The 16810-nt window shown below is 40.1% G+C and overlaps 3 protein-coding genes across 4 annotated transcripts; 2 read left to right on the forward strand and 1 right to left on the reverse strand.

Moving 5' to 3' along the window:
• The first annotated feature begins 465 nt into the window (after positions 1-465).
• Positions 466-4298, forward strand: ccng1 (cyclin G1). Its single transcript, XM_020647887.3, has 6 exons — positions 466-673; positions 1599-1862; positions 1955-2208; positions 2511-2589; positions 2833-2943; positions 3120-4298. Exons 2-6 carry the CDS (start codon positions 1599-1601, stop codon positions 3309-3311), a joined length of 900 nt encoding a protein of 299 aa, XP_020503543.1. The 5' UTR covers positions 466-673; the 3' UTR covers positions 3312-4298.
• Positions 4262-7764, reverse strand: nudcd2 (NudC domain containing 2). The gene is made up of 4 exons (XM_020647888.3): positions 7347-7764; positions 6469-6517; positions 6215-6366; positions 4262-4648 (listed from the first exon to the last, which is right to left on the reverse strand). The coding sequence occupies exons 1-4, from the start codon at positions 7533-7535 to the stop codon at positions 4565-4567; spliced, it is 474 nt and encodes a 157-aa protein (XP_020503544.1). The 5' UTR covers positions 7536-7764; the 3' UTR covers positions 4262-4564.
• Positions 7765-8081: 317 nt separating this feature from the next.
• gabra6a (gamma-aminobutyric acid type A receptor subunit alpha6a) lies at positions 8082-16781 on the forward strand. Of its 2 annotated transcripts, none has more exons than XM_020647911.2 (10): positions 8082-8246; positions 8324-8430; positions 8527-8594; positions 8977-9197; positions 9285-9367; positions 9460-9603; positions 10577-10729; positions 10827-11077; positions 12793-13037; positions 15783-16781. In XM_020647911.2, exons 1-10 carry the CDS (start codon positions 8200-8202, stop codon positions 15802-15804), a joined length of 1341 nt encoding a protein of 446 aa, XP_020503567.2. In that variant the 5' UTR covers positions 8082-8199; the 3' UTR covers positions 15805-16781. The 2 variants fall into 2 exon arrangements, with proteins under 2 accessions (XP_020503567.2, XP_065814647.1); XM_065958575.1 differs by having other exon boundaries at positions 9007-9197.
• Positions 16782-16810: the final 29 nt, after the last annotated feature.

Consider the following 16810-nt stretch of genomic DNA (forward strand, 5'->3'; position numbering starts at 1 on the left):
TAATTAAAATGTCAGGAAATCCTTAGTGATCATCTCAGTTATCTAGAAAATACACTTATAAAGTCTGTTTTCTCTGTTGTTACTCCTGTAGACTCTTTCTTGGTCTCTACTGCTGTAGCTTAGTAGCACAAAAACACAACTGTGTCTATTGATAATGTACCAAAGACTCTGTTGAATGGTTAAAAATAAAGTGATACAAATTTACAAGTATGACATTTTTTTTTTTTTGCCTTAATAATTAAATAGGAGACAGGGGACCATGGGAGGGAGTGTAGACTGTATAAAGAGTGACCCGCCTTTCCAAATCTGATTGGCTCGCTCGCCTGTAGAAGGCGGAACACAATGGTGAACGGCGAGTAAATTATCCAATAGGAATGTTGCGCTTAATACGTCATCCAACGAAGACCAATCGAAGCTCACCATGTTTGGGCATGGGCTTGGTTTTATGCCTGCCCTGATAACCAAACTTCCCTTTTCCCCATCGCCTTTCGCCAAGGGTAGGGGGGTGTGCATAGGCAAAAATTAAACTCGGCTTAAAACTTTCTTAAGTGAAAGTTCATACGTACACTTTATTGTGCTTTAAAACTTTTTACTAACGCGTATTCAAAGCGTGTCGGGGACTTTTTCCATCGCTAACTTTCACAACATTTAAGACAACGTAACTTGATCCAAGGTAAGTTTTACAAACCTTCTCCTGTCTCATATAACTCAACAGTATGTGGAACTTGTATTTTGTTTTGTTTTTTTAACCTTAACGAATGTTGTTTTATGTCGTCAGTGTCTTAAAAGAAACTCAATGAACGCGTTAAACATTGAAAACTGATGTAGCATTGTGCTAAGCTTTAGCGGTCGTAGCTAGTGGTTACGTCTTACCTCGTCATACCACTATGAAATATATATATATATATATATATATTATTTTACATGAATGAGGCTTTCTTCTTTTATTATTCACAGCCCACAGTGTCTTGTCTCATAGCCGTAGCCACTGTTTTAGTGTTTTTATTGTCACCATCAGGCTCAGTGTTAGCTCCCCGGTGGTGAAGGCTCGGACATGTCCCAACATGTCGCCGGTCCTGCACTGGCCCTGCCCTCTTATAACCCAATGTTTGTCATGAAATGTCACTGTAACCTACTTATTTTGAATCACAAGGAATATAAAATGACCTAATTGTGGAACAATTTGCATTTAACTGATAATAAGTAATTTAAAAGTCCCTGTTATGTACCCCTTCTCGTCTAGTTCAATGACAGCTGGTAGGGGAGAGCTTGTTACTTGATAGTCTACACATTTGGAAGCACTCCCATAGATTCTCCTGTGCACTTCATAACCCACAATCCATAGCGATTATTCAACTCTCTTCTTTTATCCTGAAACAGACATATCAATTAATGTGATTGTTTAATTCAATGGGCTATATTGGTCAGCACACTGTCGTATTTGAGCATCTATACCATTCGTTGTATATAAGGACGACTAATAAAACAAATCTTTTAGGTTTAATTAAGTTACAACAAAGACTGTGGTTACAAAGTATGACATGCATGTTTATGGTCATGCAGTTATAATGTAAAAACTTGTAATCCTTTCTGCACAGATGATTGACACAGTAACCGGACCTGGAGCACAGCCATTTGCTGTTCAGCTGAAGGCCATGACTGATCTGGAGGGCAGATACCAACCGAAACTCAGTGGCTTAAGGCTCATTGAGGGCTCCCAGGACAACGGCCTCAGAATGACTACCAGATTGAGGGAGCTGGAGGTGAAGGACCTGCTGTCTCTGACCAGGTTCTTTGGTTTCAGCTCGGACACCTTCTCACTGGCCATCAGCTTGCTAGATCGATTCCTCTCTGTAATGAAGGTATGTAAATGTGTGAAGGTATGAAAATCATGTTGGCCGCTTACAAATGGTCGAGTGATTTGTAAGCTTTATTTTCTCCCCTTTTTCTGCAGATTCAACCAAAACACCTGTCCTGTGTGGGCCTGTGCTGCTTCTACATTGCAGTGAAGTCCTCAGAAGAGGAGAAAAACGTGCCTATGGCCAACGACCTGATCCGCATCAGTCAGAATCGCTTTACAGTGTCGGATATGATGAGGATGGAGAAGATAATCATGGAGAAGCTCTACTGGAAAGTGAAGGCTCCCACAGCCCTCCGCTTTCTCCGCCTCTTTCACAGCCACATCCAGGAGCAGCTCGATGCTGAGAGGTAAGGACAGACGCCTAAATCAACCTGCAGGGCAGAACCATGACTCAACAAGATTATATTTACCCTCCTAAAATGTGTCTTCTCTTATTTGGTTTTGGAGAGTACACTAACCAAAAACATTTTATTAAAAGGCCCACAAGAGCAATCTTATTTTAAGTCATGTAGTATGTTAGACATGTGGCATGTTTTAATATTTTTGTCACTGAAATGATTTGGGCGGATTGATTTCTGATCTAGTGAGCTCTGCCTCACACCACAACTTAACTTGTATAATGACACTAAAAGCATTTTCTCTTCTACAGCAAGACGATCCTGAGCCTTGAGAGACTAGAAGCTCAACTGAAAGCCTGTCACTGCTCATTTGTCTTCTCCAAAATAAAGGTAGGCATAAAACCGGTTCAGTCAAAGTTCCAAAAGATGGCCTATTTCGAGTTGAGTTTTTTAAGACCTACCCATAAGTATTCTACCCATGTGAAATAATTTAATGTTACATTGTAATAATGTTTTGTAAGTTTCCTCAGTGTTAAGCAACGTTATTTTTAAAGAGAGTTTTTGCCAGGATTCTTGGATTCGTTTACTGTTTGCACTTTGTAATTTGAAAATTAAAATGATGTTTCTCTGCAGCCATCTCTGCTTGCCATGGCTCTCCTTTGTTTTGAGGCTCAGGAACAATATGACCCTGAGCACACTAACAACATACAAGAAGCCATTAAAAGTGTGCAGAAGCTTCTAAATGTAAGTACACACTTGGTTTGCAATGTTTAATATTCTAATTAATTGAAAAACTAAGAAGGAAATGTTTAATTTATGTAGTTTGGCCTCAGTGATATGTGGAAATTGGTTTCCATTAAAATATGGAACATGCACTCTGTTCTGATGTCTGGTTAACTATTTATTTTTCCACTGTGCAGATAAGAGATGGGGACCTGGTTTGTGTGCGAGAGCTGGTTGGAAAATGCCTGGCTGAATATGCCACCACCAAGTGCTCCAGGCCCAACACCCAGAGGCTCCGCTGGACTATTTCAGGAAGAACTGCACGCCAGCTGAAGCACAGCTACTACAAGATTACTCATCTTCCAACCATACCCGAGTCAGCTTGTTAAATTCAAGGCTACGACTGGGTGGCCTAATGTGAGGATACAAATTACAGCAGTCCCTAAACTGTATTCATTCTCTGATTGGATATAAGTTTTGGTGACTTTCTCACAGTTTGGTCACCCACGTACACCTTGACTTATTTTCCTTACAGATCTTCATCACAGATGGTGGACCTCTTTAAGGAAATATTTATGTTCAGGTTTTTCCCCCAAGTTTGTGTTATACATTGATCAAGCAAACCAAATTTCTGCCCCAACGATAAAAAGTAATTCTCTGTCAGAAAGGTTAGCCTACTACCATCTTGCATAGTTTGACTTTCCTGGTTGAGTTGCTTGCACAAGTGTACAGTATGTTCTTGTTTAAATCCGTACCCAGGTGGTTGGTATTTCCTGGAACGGGTTGCTGGTTTAAAGCTAATAAGTATGGAACCACCTAGGTCCTCAGTCCACCATGTGGAAGAGGAGGGAGAAGGATTTTGTGAACAGCAAAAATGGAACCAAGAAATCGGGCCCAAAATCCTTAACTCCTACCCTAGGTTGCTAAACTGTCCTAATTGCACACTCCTACCCAAGGTGATTTTTTTTATTTTTTTATGGCGAGGGAACTCCGGTTTCTCCGGTGAAGTGAGGCTAGTGAAGCTAGTGAGCCATCATGTATGGTTAACAAAACTGTTGAAGGCTGTGAAGTCCTCCACAGTTAAAGATGAGTTGTTTTCACAGGTTCTTGATTTGTGTACACAGAGTGAAGCACCTCGTGTATTAATTGATTTCAGTTGTCAATTATGCAGAGAACTCTAGAAAAAAATGGTCATTGCAGTGGAAACATAGGTTGGAATTTGTTTTGAATTTTCTTTGCCAATTTCCCTGTCTAGTTTAAGTTTTTTTTTAAGAGGCAAAATAAAATGTGTTCTCAAATTGAAAATAGCAAATTGAATACACCATCTGGTTAACCCATGTACTTGTACCTTTCAATAAAACTTTATTGAAAAGCTATTGCTTTGCAGTCTTCTCATTATTGAAGCAAAACATTTCACAGGTTTCTTGAAAGGTGAATAATTCCAATGAACTAAAAAGATGTAAAGGCTCCTGTGACAGTGTCTCTCAGACAGTAAAATCTTGAATACCGCCCAATTTTCAGTTCGGAAGGCAAATATATTCTCAACTACTGACAGCAGCAAATCTGAAGAATTCACTTCTCTGCATGTCATGAAGCTGTCCTTAGGCAGAGCAGGTATCTCCAGCACTCAACATGGAATCTGTCACTTCTGTAAGCTGGAGAAGTCCGGACCACCACCTGCAAAATTCCCAGAGATCTCTGCACCGCTGAAGTCAAATCCAGGATTCTAGCAGAGAAGGAGTTAAATGAACACATTAGCAGGAGCTAGGTTGCTACAGAACAAGGTAATCATACATAGTAATTTTACAGTGCACTTTAATTTGATGGCATCTGAGAAATAATTTGTGACTTCCGTTCTGCAAACAAGCCGGTTAAAGAAATGAATGTAGGAATTGTTAATTGAGTTAACAACTGGCAGTACCACGTAAAACAAAAAAACTTGTCAGGTTCTGAGTTAATTAAAACCTTTGACTTTACTGGTTAGATTATTTGGCTAACATTTCTAGTATGGGCTGTTGATAACCATCGTTACAATCCATTAAGATCTCATCAACTCTTAAAATTGCATACTTGATATTTTTTATTTCATGTATTCTTACAATGTGACAAGAAAGACAGAGACAGTAACAATCCGCAAGGCAAACTATAAAGACAAGAAAGGCCTTTTTCACCATACGCCACAGGGCCTTGGCGGGGGTGACAGTTCCAACACTACAGAATATTATTATCGTCTAATATGCCTTGTCAACATAATTTTTTAGGCATGTTGTCCACCATCATAGTCACTGACAATCGATGCTGCACTCTCCATTGAAATGAAGTATAATATGTCCATAAACCAGGTATGTATAGCAGTGCACTTTGCACATTTTCTGAGTATTGTCTTCTTGACAGACAAAAAAAGTTAAAGCAACAATATATTGTGTAGCTCTTGGCTGTATATTTGCACAAGTCTGTATAAGTGTTCTTACCAAGAAGACCAGTGTAAGTGCATAATTCCCACCACAGCCATGGGCCCTGTGTACTGCAGTGTCTTCATTTAGTTGATTATCTATCATTTGGAGAAGGATGCTGAACGTTGCAGTATTGTATCCCACTGCTCTGCACTGAGGGTGAGGGAATGTTACGTTCCCATTGTAGTTTGGTAGAGGCAGTGTTGATAGCAAACAATAGGTTAAGTAATTTATATATTTATATAACAAACAGTTCCCTCATCCAGCATTACCGTCCTATAATTCATAGCTTTCAGTGACGTCACCAGCACGGAGGGCTGGAGGGCAAAAAACGCTAAGGAAAGTAACGGCCACCGTTGAAAACAGTTCAGAACTGCAGCACAGGCTTTTAATTTAACATTTCCTATAAACAACGCGTTTACATCACCTGACAACCATAGCAAAACCAAGATAATAAGATAAACCTTGACTTTGGGGCACTTGCGATACTTTAACAACACACGGGAAACTATTTATATCGCTAGAAACGGCTAACGATTTTCTAGATCTGGGTATAATTTTTTTTCAAAACAGATCACAGCTGTAAATCCAGGCCAAATTTGATTTCTAACTCATGACATGGTTTAATATCTCTGCTCCTCAAGATTCGACCAATTTCACTGATTTTGTTTAATCCAAGGGCTTTTTGCCAGTGTGAGACCACCTGCAGTTAACACTGGGTTACAGCACCTTCCTAGCTAATAAATGCACAGTAGGTATCAGGTATGCGCCTGATGACCTGTAATAACGGCTTGGCAACATACACCATGACCCTACAGATGGTACTTCATCAAACTGACCTCCCGCTGGAACCTTTCCAGAGTGAGCTTTCTCTGCATCTGGTCCTGGACCCAGGCATTTGCACAGTACTCTCCCTCCAGCAGGGACGACCAGCAGTTTCCTGCCTCTCTGTTTGTCTTCATCAATATGATCCGGATTAGACACTTGTCCTCTGAGCACAAAAAAAAGGTAAATAAGGTGCGATATGGTTGCTGTTGTTGTTTTTTTTCCACATTTGAGTTAAGCACATGTAAGTTAAAGGTTTGCAGCCTACCTAGTGTCCATGTGGCCTCGTCAGACATGGTTGTGTCAAACAATCTGCCCTGACAGAATGTTAAAAACAAAGAGATTGGGAGGTTATTTGTGTGTTTACATAGAAGCTTCAAATGTTCCCTAGTAAATAACTTCAGTCTAAGTGATAATAAAGATAGAGAGAGAATCTCTGACAGCACATTTTTCCTCTCAAATGATAACCTACATCCGAGGGCTGGGAAATATATCGAGTTTTTAAGATATATTGATATATCTTCAAACAAGATATAGGGTAAGACAATATCGTTAATATGGATATAGTTTATGTTGCATTAAAGTAATATTATAGAGGTGCCAGGTCTCCTTTTTCTCATCTTACAGATGATGACTGTCAGTCCCTCTTAACCCTGCTCCTCCTCTCTCTCTCTCTTTTATTGTATTTAAGGAACATTTTTAGTTTATAATATTACTTTTTAAATTCACAAACAGGTAGTTTATTTGTCCATGTGTTTTCACTGTTAATAAAATACATATCGCCATTCAGCTAAACAATATCGAGATATGAGTTTTGGTCCATATCGTCCCAGCCCTACTACATCCTGTCAATATCAGGACATAATGTAACTCACTTTACCTCTAACCAGATGCAGTAACTCATAAATATGATACTACACATATGTTTGTAAAGACTGTAAACACTTAAAAGTTTGGACTATGTGACTTCTGCTTAATCCAATTTTTGCTTACTACTGTGTAACTACTTTTACCCTATTCAAATACCTTAGTATACTACCACTAGCTCTGCTTCAATATGAAGAAAATCAAATCAAATCAAGTCTTATTTTGCATAATGTTGACAGCAAGAAGGGAAAAGTTGAAACATTCACTTAGGAAACGTACCTTGAACATTTCATTGCCTCTGACATGCAGCTCGATGTCTCTGGATCCCAAACGACACTTGACCTCTTTAGCAGAGGTCCCGTGGGGCACGTTGACTTCGATGAAAACCTCCTCCATAGTCTGGTACCAGGACCCCCACGGAGTCTTACAGGGGACGACCCCGCTCTTCTCCTCAAAGTGCACAGACATGCTGCGGCTTTTACACGGGCTCACAAGTTGGCTACCCCTGAGCCAAATGACTTATCCGAGATGTTGTGTTTCCTACGCTGTCTAACTTCACCACTCGAAAGTTATCAACTACTTTACAACACTGTTATGATGGTAATGTGTCGTTCAATTGTTTGAGTGATTAGTTGTTATGTTTTTCTAGCGACATGTTGTTACGCCCTCCCACTCTCGAAATGTCTTCTTCTTCTTCTTCTCAGTAAATAGTTCAGTTCCGGTTTTGAACGACGTCGCGGCTGCAGCGCCATCTGCTGTCCAATCAATTTATAGCAACGTGAAAAGGCCTACGTGACAGAAGATTTTAGAGTTTGTTGTTTTAATGACTGTAGTGTAAAAATTGATCTGAAGCATTGACTCTATAGTTTATTTCTGTTTAAATGATCACACTTGGTGTTCGAGGGGGACACATAGAATCCATGGTTTGTCTAAAAATGGAGAGGATTTACTAATCTTTTAATTAGATTACCTTTGGCTCCTTAGTGCCTTCTGTTTCCTTATGCACACCTACCAGTCACTTAAATGACACCAACAAGGACCCGTTCCTCTATTATTTTGCTCCCCTCACAAACCGATATGAGTGTCTCAGTAAGTTGACTTCAAACTAGGTGAAAAAAAATCACTGCCAAGGATGACTATTCTGCAATTAACTTTAGTTACTTTTATGTGCTGGATAAGGTAAGTCCTCTTTTTCAACTTGAATGTAAATTGGAGTACAGTGAACCTAGATATTTAATGCAATATCTTTTCTGCAGTCTTGGTCATGGCAATGGAAATGAGAAGATTTCCTCAGACAACATCACTCGCATTTTGGACAGACTTTTGGATGGGTATGACAACAGGCTGCGGCCAGGATCAGGAGGTAAGTCAACTTTCAAGTCCTTTGTTTCTAAACACTAATAAAACATTTAAGCATATTTTACTGAGATACAATCTTGTTGTATGGTGTACATTGCAGGTGGAGTGACGGAGGTGAAAACAGACATCTTTGTCACCAGCTTCGGACCTGTTTCAGATGTTGAGATGGTAAGAAGATTCTGCTGCAAAGAGATGTATATATGCTTCAGCGCTTCTGCCATGAGACCATCTAATGAGCTTTAATCTGTTTGACCAGCCTTATAACTCCATTATTGATGGTGTCTAAATCAATATGACAACACGTCAGACAGAGCAAACGGCTGAATGGATTGATTAATCTGAGATGAGTGGCATCCATCATTGCCTCGTCATCTCTCCTCACCTTCAACTGCAAGTTGTAACGGCTCTTTAGTATCATGCATGCTGATAAATGATGGAGATTGCATGTTTGGAGTGAAAAATATTGAAGGTTAAAGAAACTATTTAGGGTTTTATAAATCACAGAAATCTAAAATGCAAATTTTACATTTATGTTTTGTCCATGCTTCAGGAGTTCACCATGGACATGTTCTTCCGTCAGATGTGGGTGGATGAGCGGCTAAAATTTGAGGGCCCAACTGAGATCCTCCGTCTGAACAACAAGATGGTGGATAAGATCTGGACCCCAGACACTTTCTTCCGCAATTCCAAGAAGTCCATTTCTCATAACACGACCACACCAAACAAACTCTTCCGCATCATGCAGAATGGGACAGTCCTCTACACCATGAGGTAGTCTTATATTCTACATTTATTGTACTTTTTAAGTATAAAGTTCATATGCAAAGATGACTCAGGTTGGTTTCTGCATGCTTTCAGACTCACAATCAGTGCAGAGTGTCCAATGAGACTGATGGACTTCCCCATGGATGGCCACACCTGTCCTCTAAGATTTGGAAGCTGTAAGTATAACTAACTATTTTTGTCCTTGCTCATAAATGTGTCTAACCTTTGGGATTTCTAAAAGTTTTTCCAAAAAAATCTTTCCATTTAGATGCCTACACAAGCAGTGAAATCATGTTTACTTGGAGGAAGGGGCCAATAGCATCCGTTGATTGTCCCGCAGAGTCCATAAGTCTTCTGCAATACGATCTGGTGCGGAACACTTTGTCCAGCGAGATATTCAGATCTAACACAGGTAACTGTATCTAAATTATAAGATAGATAGAAGTATTTGTAGAAGTTTAATCTTTATATTATAATCATGAGCTGAAATGAGTCCCAAACTCTGTTCAAGTGTCACTTACTCCCCCACAATGGATTCATATAAAAGGAAAGACTTCCTTGCCATCTTCTGTAAGATGCTTACGTGGTCAGGCCTTATGTTAATAAATGCTGTGTTATTTAAAAAGAGGTATCAGTGACAGAACCAAACAGTGACAGAAAGGAGGACAGACGGAGGTGTTCCTGCAATGTGCAAGTGTGTGTATTTCTGTGTCTGTGTGGGTGCTGTATTTTTTTTTACCACAAGAAGCAGAAGTGCTCTCCTGCTCCAGATTCCTGGAATGGAGAGGAAAAGAATGAGGCAGACTCCGAAACTTAGAGATGATATCCATTAAGAAAACAGAGAGAGAGAGAGAGAGAGAGAGAGAACCTCTGCTACCGTGTGTGTGTGTGTGTGTGTGTGTGTGTGTGTGTGTGTGTGTGTGTGTGTGTGTGTGTGTGTGTGTGTGTGTGTGCGTGTGTGCGTGTGTGCGTGTGTGTGTGTGTGTGTGTGTGTGTGTGTGTGTGTGTGTGTGTGTGTGTATGCTTGCGTGCCTGTGTTTAGACAGAGCAGGGCAGTGTTACGCATTGTGACACTGCATGCTCTCCTCCTGCCCCCTCCACACTCGCTCCTTCCTCTTCACTTTATCCCATCTCCAAATGTCTGCTGTCCTCGCTCCTCCTTCCCTCCTCCTTTTTGTCCTTCCTCTCCTCCTTCCTCCTCTTCTCCGTCACATGATGTCTCTCGGTTAGTGGGCTATTCCAGTCCTCACAACAACAAAAAATATATTTTTGTCTCTCTCAGCAGCAATTCTGTTTCAAGGGCAGACAAGGGCATCTGTTTTTTTTGCCACCCTGCCGTGTCCCCCTCGGGGTTGCTCTCTTCACACATGCTATTTATCTTGCAGGTCACTACTCTGTGCAGGTGGTCTACTTCCACCTCCAGAGGAAGCTGGGTTACTACCTCATACAGACGTACATCCCTCTTATAATGGTGGTAGTGCTGTCTCAAGTCTCTTTTTGGATCAACAAAGAGTCTGTTCCTGCACGAACAGTCGCTGGTATTCCCATCTTACCACCAATGCTTATGCTTAATAATCATAGTTGATATTATTTTACACCTCAATGTGTCTTTCATGGTTTCCCTTCTTCCTCCAGGCATCACCACAGTGCTGACCATGACCACCTTAAGCATCAGCGCTCGTCAGTCACTTCCCAAAGTAGCTTATGCCACGGCCATGGACTGGTTTATTGCTGTGTGTTTTGCCTTTGTGGCGTCGGCTCTCATTGAGTTTGCAGCAGTGAACTACTTTGCAACCCTGCAGGCCCATAATCTAAAGAGGAAGAAAACAAGACAGGACAAGCCAGAAGTGTTGGCCAGAACCCCTGATGATGGTGAAACTGTTTCGGTGAGCCGTTGAATTTATGATGATAATCAAGGGAGAATGAGTGTTCACTGTCATCATTAAAACATGGTGATCATTTAATGAACTGTAGCAGATCTCAGAGCGCCTTTACAAAAGAATATACAAAATAACAGCTATTTTCCTTTCACTATTTTAACTCATATTTAGTATAACTACACAGAAAGGGAAACTTTTAAAAATGAAGATGGTGTACTTGTGTTTTGAAGCACTTAGGAACATTGTTTTCATCAGAATGTCTTTTTTTAATATTCATTTTTAACAATGGACCAATTTAAGCAAAATTCTGAAAACAGCATCCCAAGTTCGATCACATTTGACTGGCGTGTTGGTGACATATGCAAAACAAATATATGCTATATTTCATGCTCTGAAATATGGCATGTGGCATCATAAGTTAAGAGGTTTAAAAGGGCTTTAGAGTAGAACTGTTACAGTAATAATTTACGGAGCTGCTCTATGTTTAGGCTGTGATATCTGAGGAAAACAACGACATGAAAAATCGATGTTGCTAAATGCATTTTAAAGTTTATAGAAGTTAAACATCGTGGTAAATGTGCTCAATAACATTCTTGCCAATAGAGATGTGTGTAAGATGCATATAAAGCTACCACTAGCTTCTGTTGACTTAACTCCAGTAGTTTAAGCCAATAGTTTTACCTTTCTTTATGATTTGATGCTGAGATGATCTGACCAGCTGCCACCTTTAACAACATATTTAGCTGTATTGATAATTATGTCATATACTTGGCAACAAAGCAAATCATATTTATGAAAAGAAGTGTTTTTTTTTAAGGAAGAAGAAATGTCAGAAACTGTTCTCTTTTCTTACAATCCAGTTTTTTTTCACAAATGTGTTTGTAGTACATTCACAAGAAGTTTATTCAAAAAAAAAAAAAAAACATACAATCGTCTCTAGGTAAAAAGGCTTTTATCTACCGCCAAATCTGTTTCAAGAGGCATCAAATCTTTTCTAAAGTCATGCTTAGACTTGGAAAACGGATCCAATCACTATCACGCAGCACCCTGAATACATTTAGATACTGATGTGAATAGAGGCACAAAGTCTCCTTTCTGTTGCACAGTGAGCGTGATGCAGGGATGTTGATAATGTACAGGATGTCTGCAGCTCCAGACTCAGATGTAGAGAGAAAGAAATCATGCCACAGATGGGAGGTCTGTTTCAATGCATTTTCAAGCAGTCCCCTTGCCTTTCTCATTCTTTGCATTCAGGGCGCAGCACACATTAAATAGTAATATGTGCTGTTGTAGCGCTCTCATCCAGCTATATGCTTTATGCTAATACAGTAAGCCACCACAGCGTCCTCCTGGGATCTGTCTCACGTGTAGAGCTCATGGTTAGATGCTTTAAAAATAGCCTCACTGTGAGAACAGAGAACAACTCCAGCGCTCCTCTCTGCATAATCTCCTCATCATCCTGTGGGCATCTAGCAAACTACCTGCTGCATTCTGTAGGGATGTTGGCATGCCATTGAGAGAAAGCTCCCATGGGAATAAAACCTCACTTCCAGGCTTAAATACATGTTTTCAGCATGTTCTTATCACCAAACATACATTCTAACAAGAAATTCCCCTTTTTTACGCAACCTACCATTTCTATCTCATTGAGCAGAAAGTCCACACCAACCCCATCTCACCTTTTCCCGCTTTTTCTCCAAACACCCCCAATCCCCCACTAGTCGGACAGCAGCCCTCAAGAAGGCCTGAAGAAGAGAAACCATTCAATGGCTCGCAGTGAGCTAGGAGATGCTCCTCAACTGCCCATCTTCCTCCAGCAAGGCTCAGCTTTTCCTCAAATCCCACAGCTGGCCGGCACCAGCCCCATCGACCAGTACTCCCGCATCCTCTTCCCCCTGGCGTTCGCCCTGTTCAATGGGTTCTACTGGTACATCTACCTGGCCAGGGACACCATGGAGCGGGCCAGGTACGTTCATCACAACTGTCTTTTTACAATTATTTCTCTTCCAGTAATGTTACAAGAGTCTGATGAGATTTCTCAACAAATCCACAAAACTGACAATGAAAAATCCTGCAACCACTATCCAGGCACCATAAAGACACACAAATGGGTATTCATCCGCACCTGGTAATATAGTCCCCAATGGAATGTTTGAATAATAAGAACTACAGTTTCCAGCTGTTAATGGACATTACTTTAATTTTTGATAGGACAAAATCATAGTTGAAAATGTATATAGAGCAGCAGAAATGAATCTGAAAGACATGCTCATTGGTTATCTTTATTGTTTCTTTTGTCTTATCAGTAAGAAATATTGTTTTTGATCACCACTGACTGAAGACATTAGAAACATTTAAAAAAAAAAAAAAAAAAAGGCAGCAGGTAGCCAAGTGTCAAAATGAGACTGCAGGGCTCAAAGTACAATAAGGTGACGCTGAAGTCATGTAACCACTGCGTAGCTGGCTCATGGCCCAATTTCAGCTATTCTACTTCTGCTGATTGTGTTTATGCTTTGAAATCAAAACAATCATTACGAATCAAATTTCCAAATGTTTTTGTCTTTTAATGACGTGCAGTGCTGGGCTGGTCATGCAGCCCATGTAAACTTTAAGTTAGCAATCTTGGTTATAATGTAGAACAACATGGGCATTGTCCTTTAAATGTTCATCAACTGTAGCTAACGTTGATAACTACAATTAAGTGCTGACATTTCTACTTGTACTACCCCATTTATATAAAGCAATCTCTAAAACCTTATCAAGCGTGTGCAGTTATGACAGAATAATGATCTCTTCACATTGTTTCCTCTGTACATTGGCGGGCTAAAGAGAAAAACAAAGGTCACTTAAAAGGGACAAAAATACAATAATTATAAACAATATGCAAAAAATAATTATATTCTATCAAAAAAAAACATTTCTGTCTTTGCAAATCTTCAAATGTATTTCTTTTCTTCTTTTTACACTACATGGCAAATTTTAGGTCTACCACGAGCCACTAACATAAACAAACATACTTCTAGTGTTATCACATCTTACAAGTAGGCTTTCCCTTTGGGGTTTGACCTTAAACCTTTTGAGTCTTGTGTGACTAGGCAGCAGATTCAAAAAGCCATTCATGCAAAAAAGTGAAAAAACTAGAGACACACTTGGAGGAAATCAAGACTTCTTTCAAAATGAGGTTGAAGGCAAAAAGAAATCAGATGATGGATCTTCATCACCTTTTGTCTGTTATGTTGGTCAAATACACACAGCCCTAAAAACCACTGGAGTCATTATATACACAAGTACTCAAGTCTCACGTTAGACAAAAAAAACAGTTTTCAACATTGTCATATTGTAAAGAGGTTTAGTCCATTTAGTTGGAAAAACTTCATTAGATACAAAAATGTCTGAATAGTTTATAGTATTTTTGATTGCTTAGCTCACCCTCCTCTGCTGGCTTTATTTACTTCAAAACGGCCACAAACAGGACCACTAGAGGTGCAGCTAGGGGGGACTGCACAATCAGCCTCACATCAATAGGACTTAATCAGTCTGAGAGTTATCATCTTATCATTTATTTAAATAGAATTTAAAAACAAGTTACCCAACTGTAACTGTATCATGTCCTATGTTGCATATTATCTCTTCTCGTTACTCAAATTGTATCGTATCTGTATTATTATTTGACTATCACACGTATGTTAATGTGTTATTTTCAATTATAAGATGCCAAAGAACATCTGGCAACGGGACTGCTGATGAAAATGAGCCCTTTGGCTAAATTGGTTACATTTACATCTCTCTGAATGTTACTTAATGTACGCTGTCCCTTTTAAAAAAAATGCAATAAATTAATAATGTATCTGTATCTGAAAGAAGAACAGACCTGTCTCACTCTGCTCTAATTATGAAAGCTTCTGTGGAACAATAACTACACACGCTTTTGTTTCCAAGGACTTTTATCTAGACAGAAAAGACATCAATACTTTCTAATGCTGAAACAGCCCAGGGAGTTGTTAGGTGGCGTTGTTTGTGCGTTGATGCCAGCACTGTGGCTTTTTAGCATCATCATAGGTTTACAATAGAAAAGGGGCCAGCTGTTCTGTTAACTTGAGAAGAAAATCGTGCATCAATCTCTCCCCTTTTATGTAAGGGTTTACCTGAGGGCTGGTAAAAAAAAAAAAAACCCTGGTCGTTTTAATGACAACTCTGTTTCTCCACAGGGAGCAGGTCTCACAGGCAAAACAAACGAGAGCTTTCTTTGTACATTAAGCACATGAAAAAGCAGCGATTCTCTTCCCTGCTTATAAGCGAGCCACTTATAGAACACAAAGCTCCATGTCCAAGAAAGAGAGAGATCCAGTGCAGGAAGATGGAATAAGAAAGAGGGAGTTGGAGGAGAGAGAGATGTGTTATGTAACACCAGGGAGTGCAAATCTGCTCATCATGCTTCTCATGTTCCTGTCAGAGAATTTTTATGCTTGTTTTGTTTATAATGTTCTGCAGAATAATGAGAGAGACAAGATGGAGAGCGTGAGAACAGCTGCATCACATCTATTCCCATTGCATATATTTTTTGCCACATCTCCTGCTCTGTGCTCATGAAGAAGACACAGAGAGGAGAAGAAGAGTGAGCGCAGAAACGGTTTTGGCACCACAGAGTCTGTGAATGTGATTTTTTTTTTCTGGAGCCTCCTCTCACATTTTGTGCTCTGCTGTGTTGCAGGGATGTGGAGGTTCAAATCTAAAAGGACCTGGAAAAGGGCACGTGCAGCCGGAGAGACCTTCAGCATCCAGCCCGCCTCACCTCACCCTCCTCTCTCTCTTTCTCTTTCTCTCTCGCTCTATAGTGAACAAGCTCTCAGCAGTCACTCTGCTCTCATCCGACAGAGGAAATGAATCAGAAACTCATTTATTCTCCTGCCACACATCTATTCATTTCACAGGCTGTGACCACTGCCCACTTGTGTTCTGATCAGTAGCTGAAGAGCTGCCCTTCACGGGAGCATCAATCACTTTAAAACCCCGCCGAATACACACAACAAGAGACACACGACACACACATACAGTATAGCCTATGACACACACTTAAGACAAACACAGACCCAGAAACACATCAAAAAGAAGTGGATGATATAATCAATGATGGCTGTAACTGGTGGTGATGCAACAGTCAACCAATGCTTTCTGAAGCCTGCCCTCTACAGAAGCACAGCTCCCACTACAACAAGATCAAAGGCAATTTAGAGAAGGCTCGCATCCCTCCCCACAGCTTCAGGAATGTACTCAAACCTGAGAAAATGAATTGTGGGGATTGTGTTTTCCATCCCATCTTTCTTGCTTGGGCTCCCCGGTGCTCCCTTTTGCATTTTCATATCCACTGTAGGACCCCTGAAAACATTGCAGGGTAGAGAAGCAGTTAATTCTCGTGGGTTCTGAGGATTTAAATATTCTATTTTTGTACAGATGGTGCATGATTGTTGGCAAGAGATGTCTGTTTATGCATAATGGTTGGATGCTCATTTTAGCCCTTTTACATGTCCAGTAGAATACAAACTGAAGGTAAAAACTTGATGTTAACTTGACATTTTTGCCACTTTAACCCTTTCGTGCATCCTGATGTTTGACCTTGTCAGCACACACACAAACCCGTCTGTCATGTGGTAATTAGAATGGATAAAACAAGCTTCAAATAAACGCTGTTGTTGTTGTTTTCTCTCCTGGATTAAGCGTTTGATTCTTCATTACGCACAT

This window comes from Labrus bergylta, chromosome 9 (assembly GCF_963930695.1).
Source record: "Labrus bergylta chromosome 9, fLabBer1.1, whole genome shotgun sequence".
NCBI lineage: Eukaryota > Metazoa > Chordata > Actinopteri > Labriformes > Labridae > Labrus > Labrus bergylta.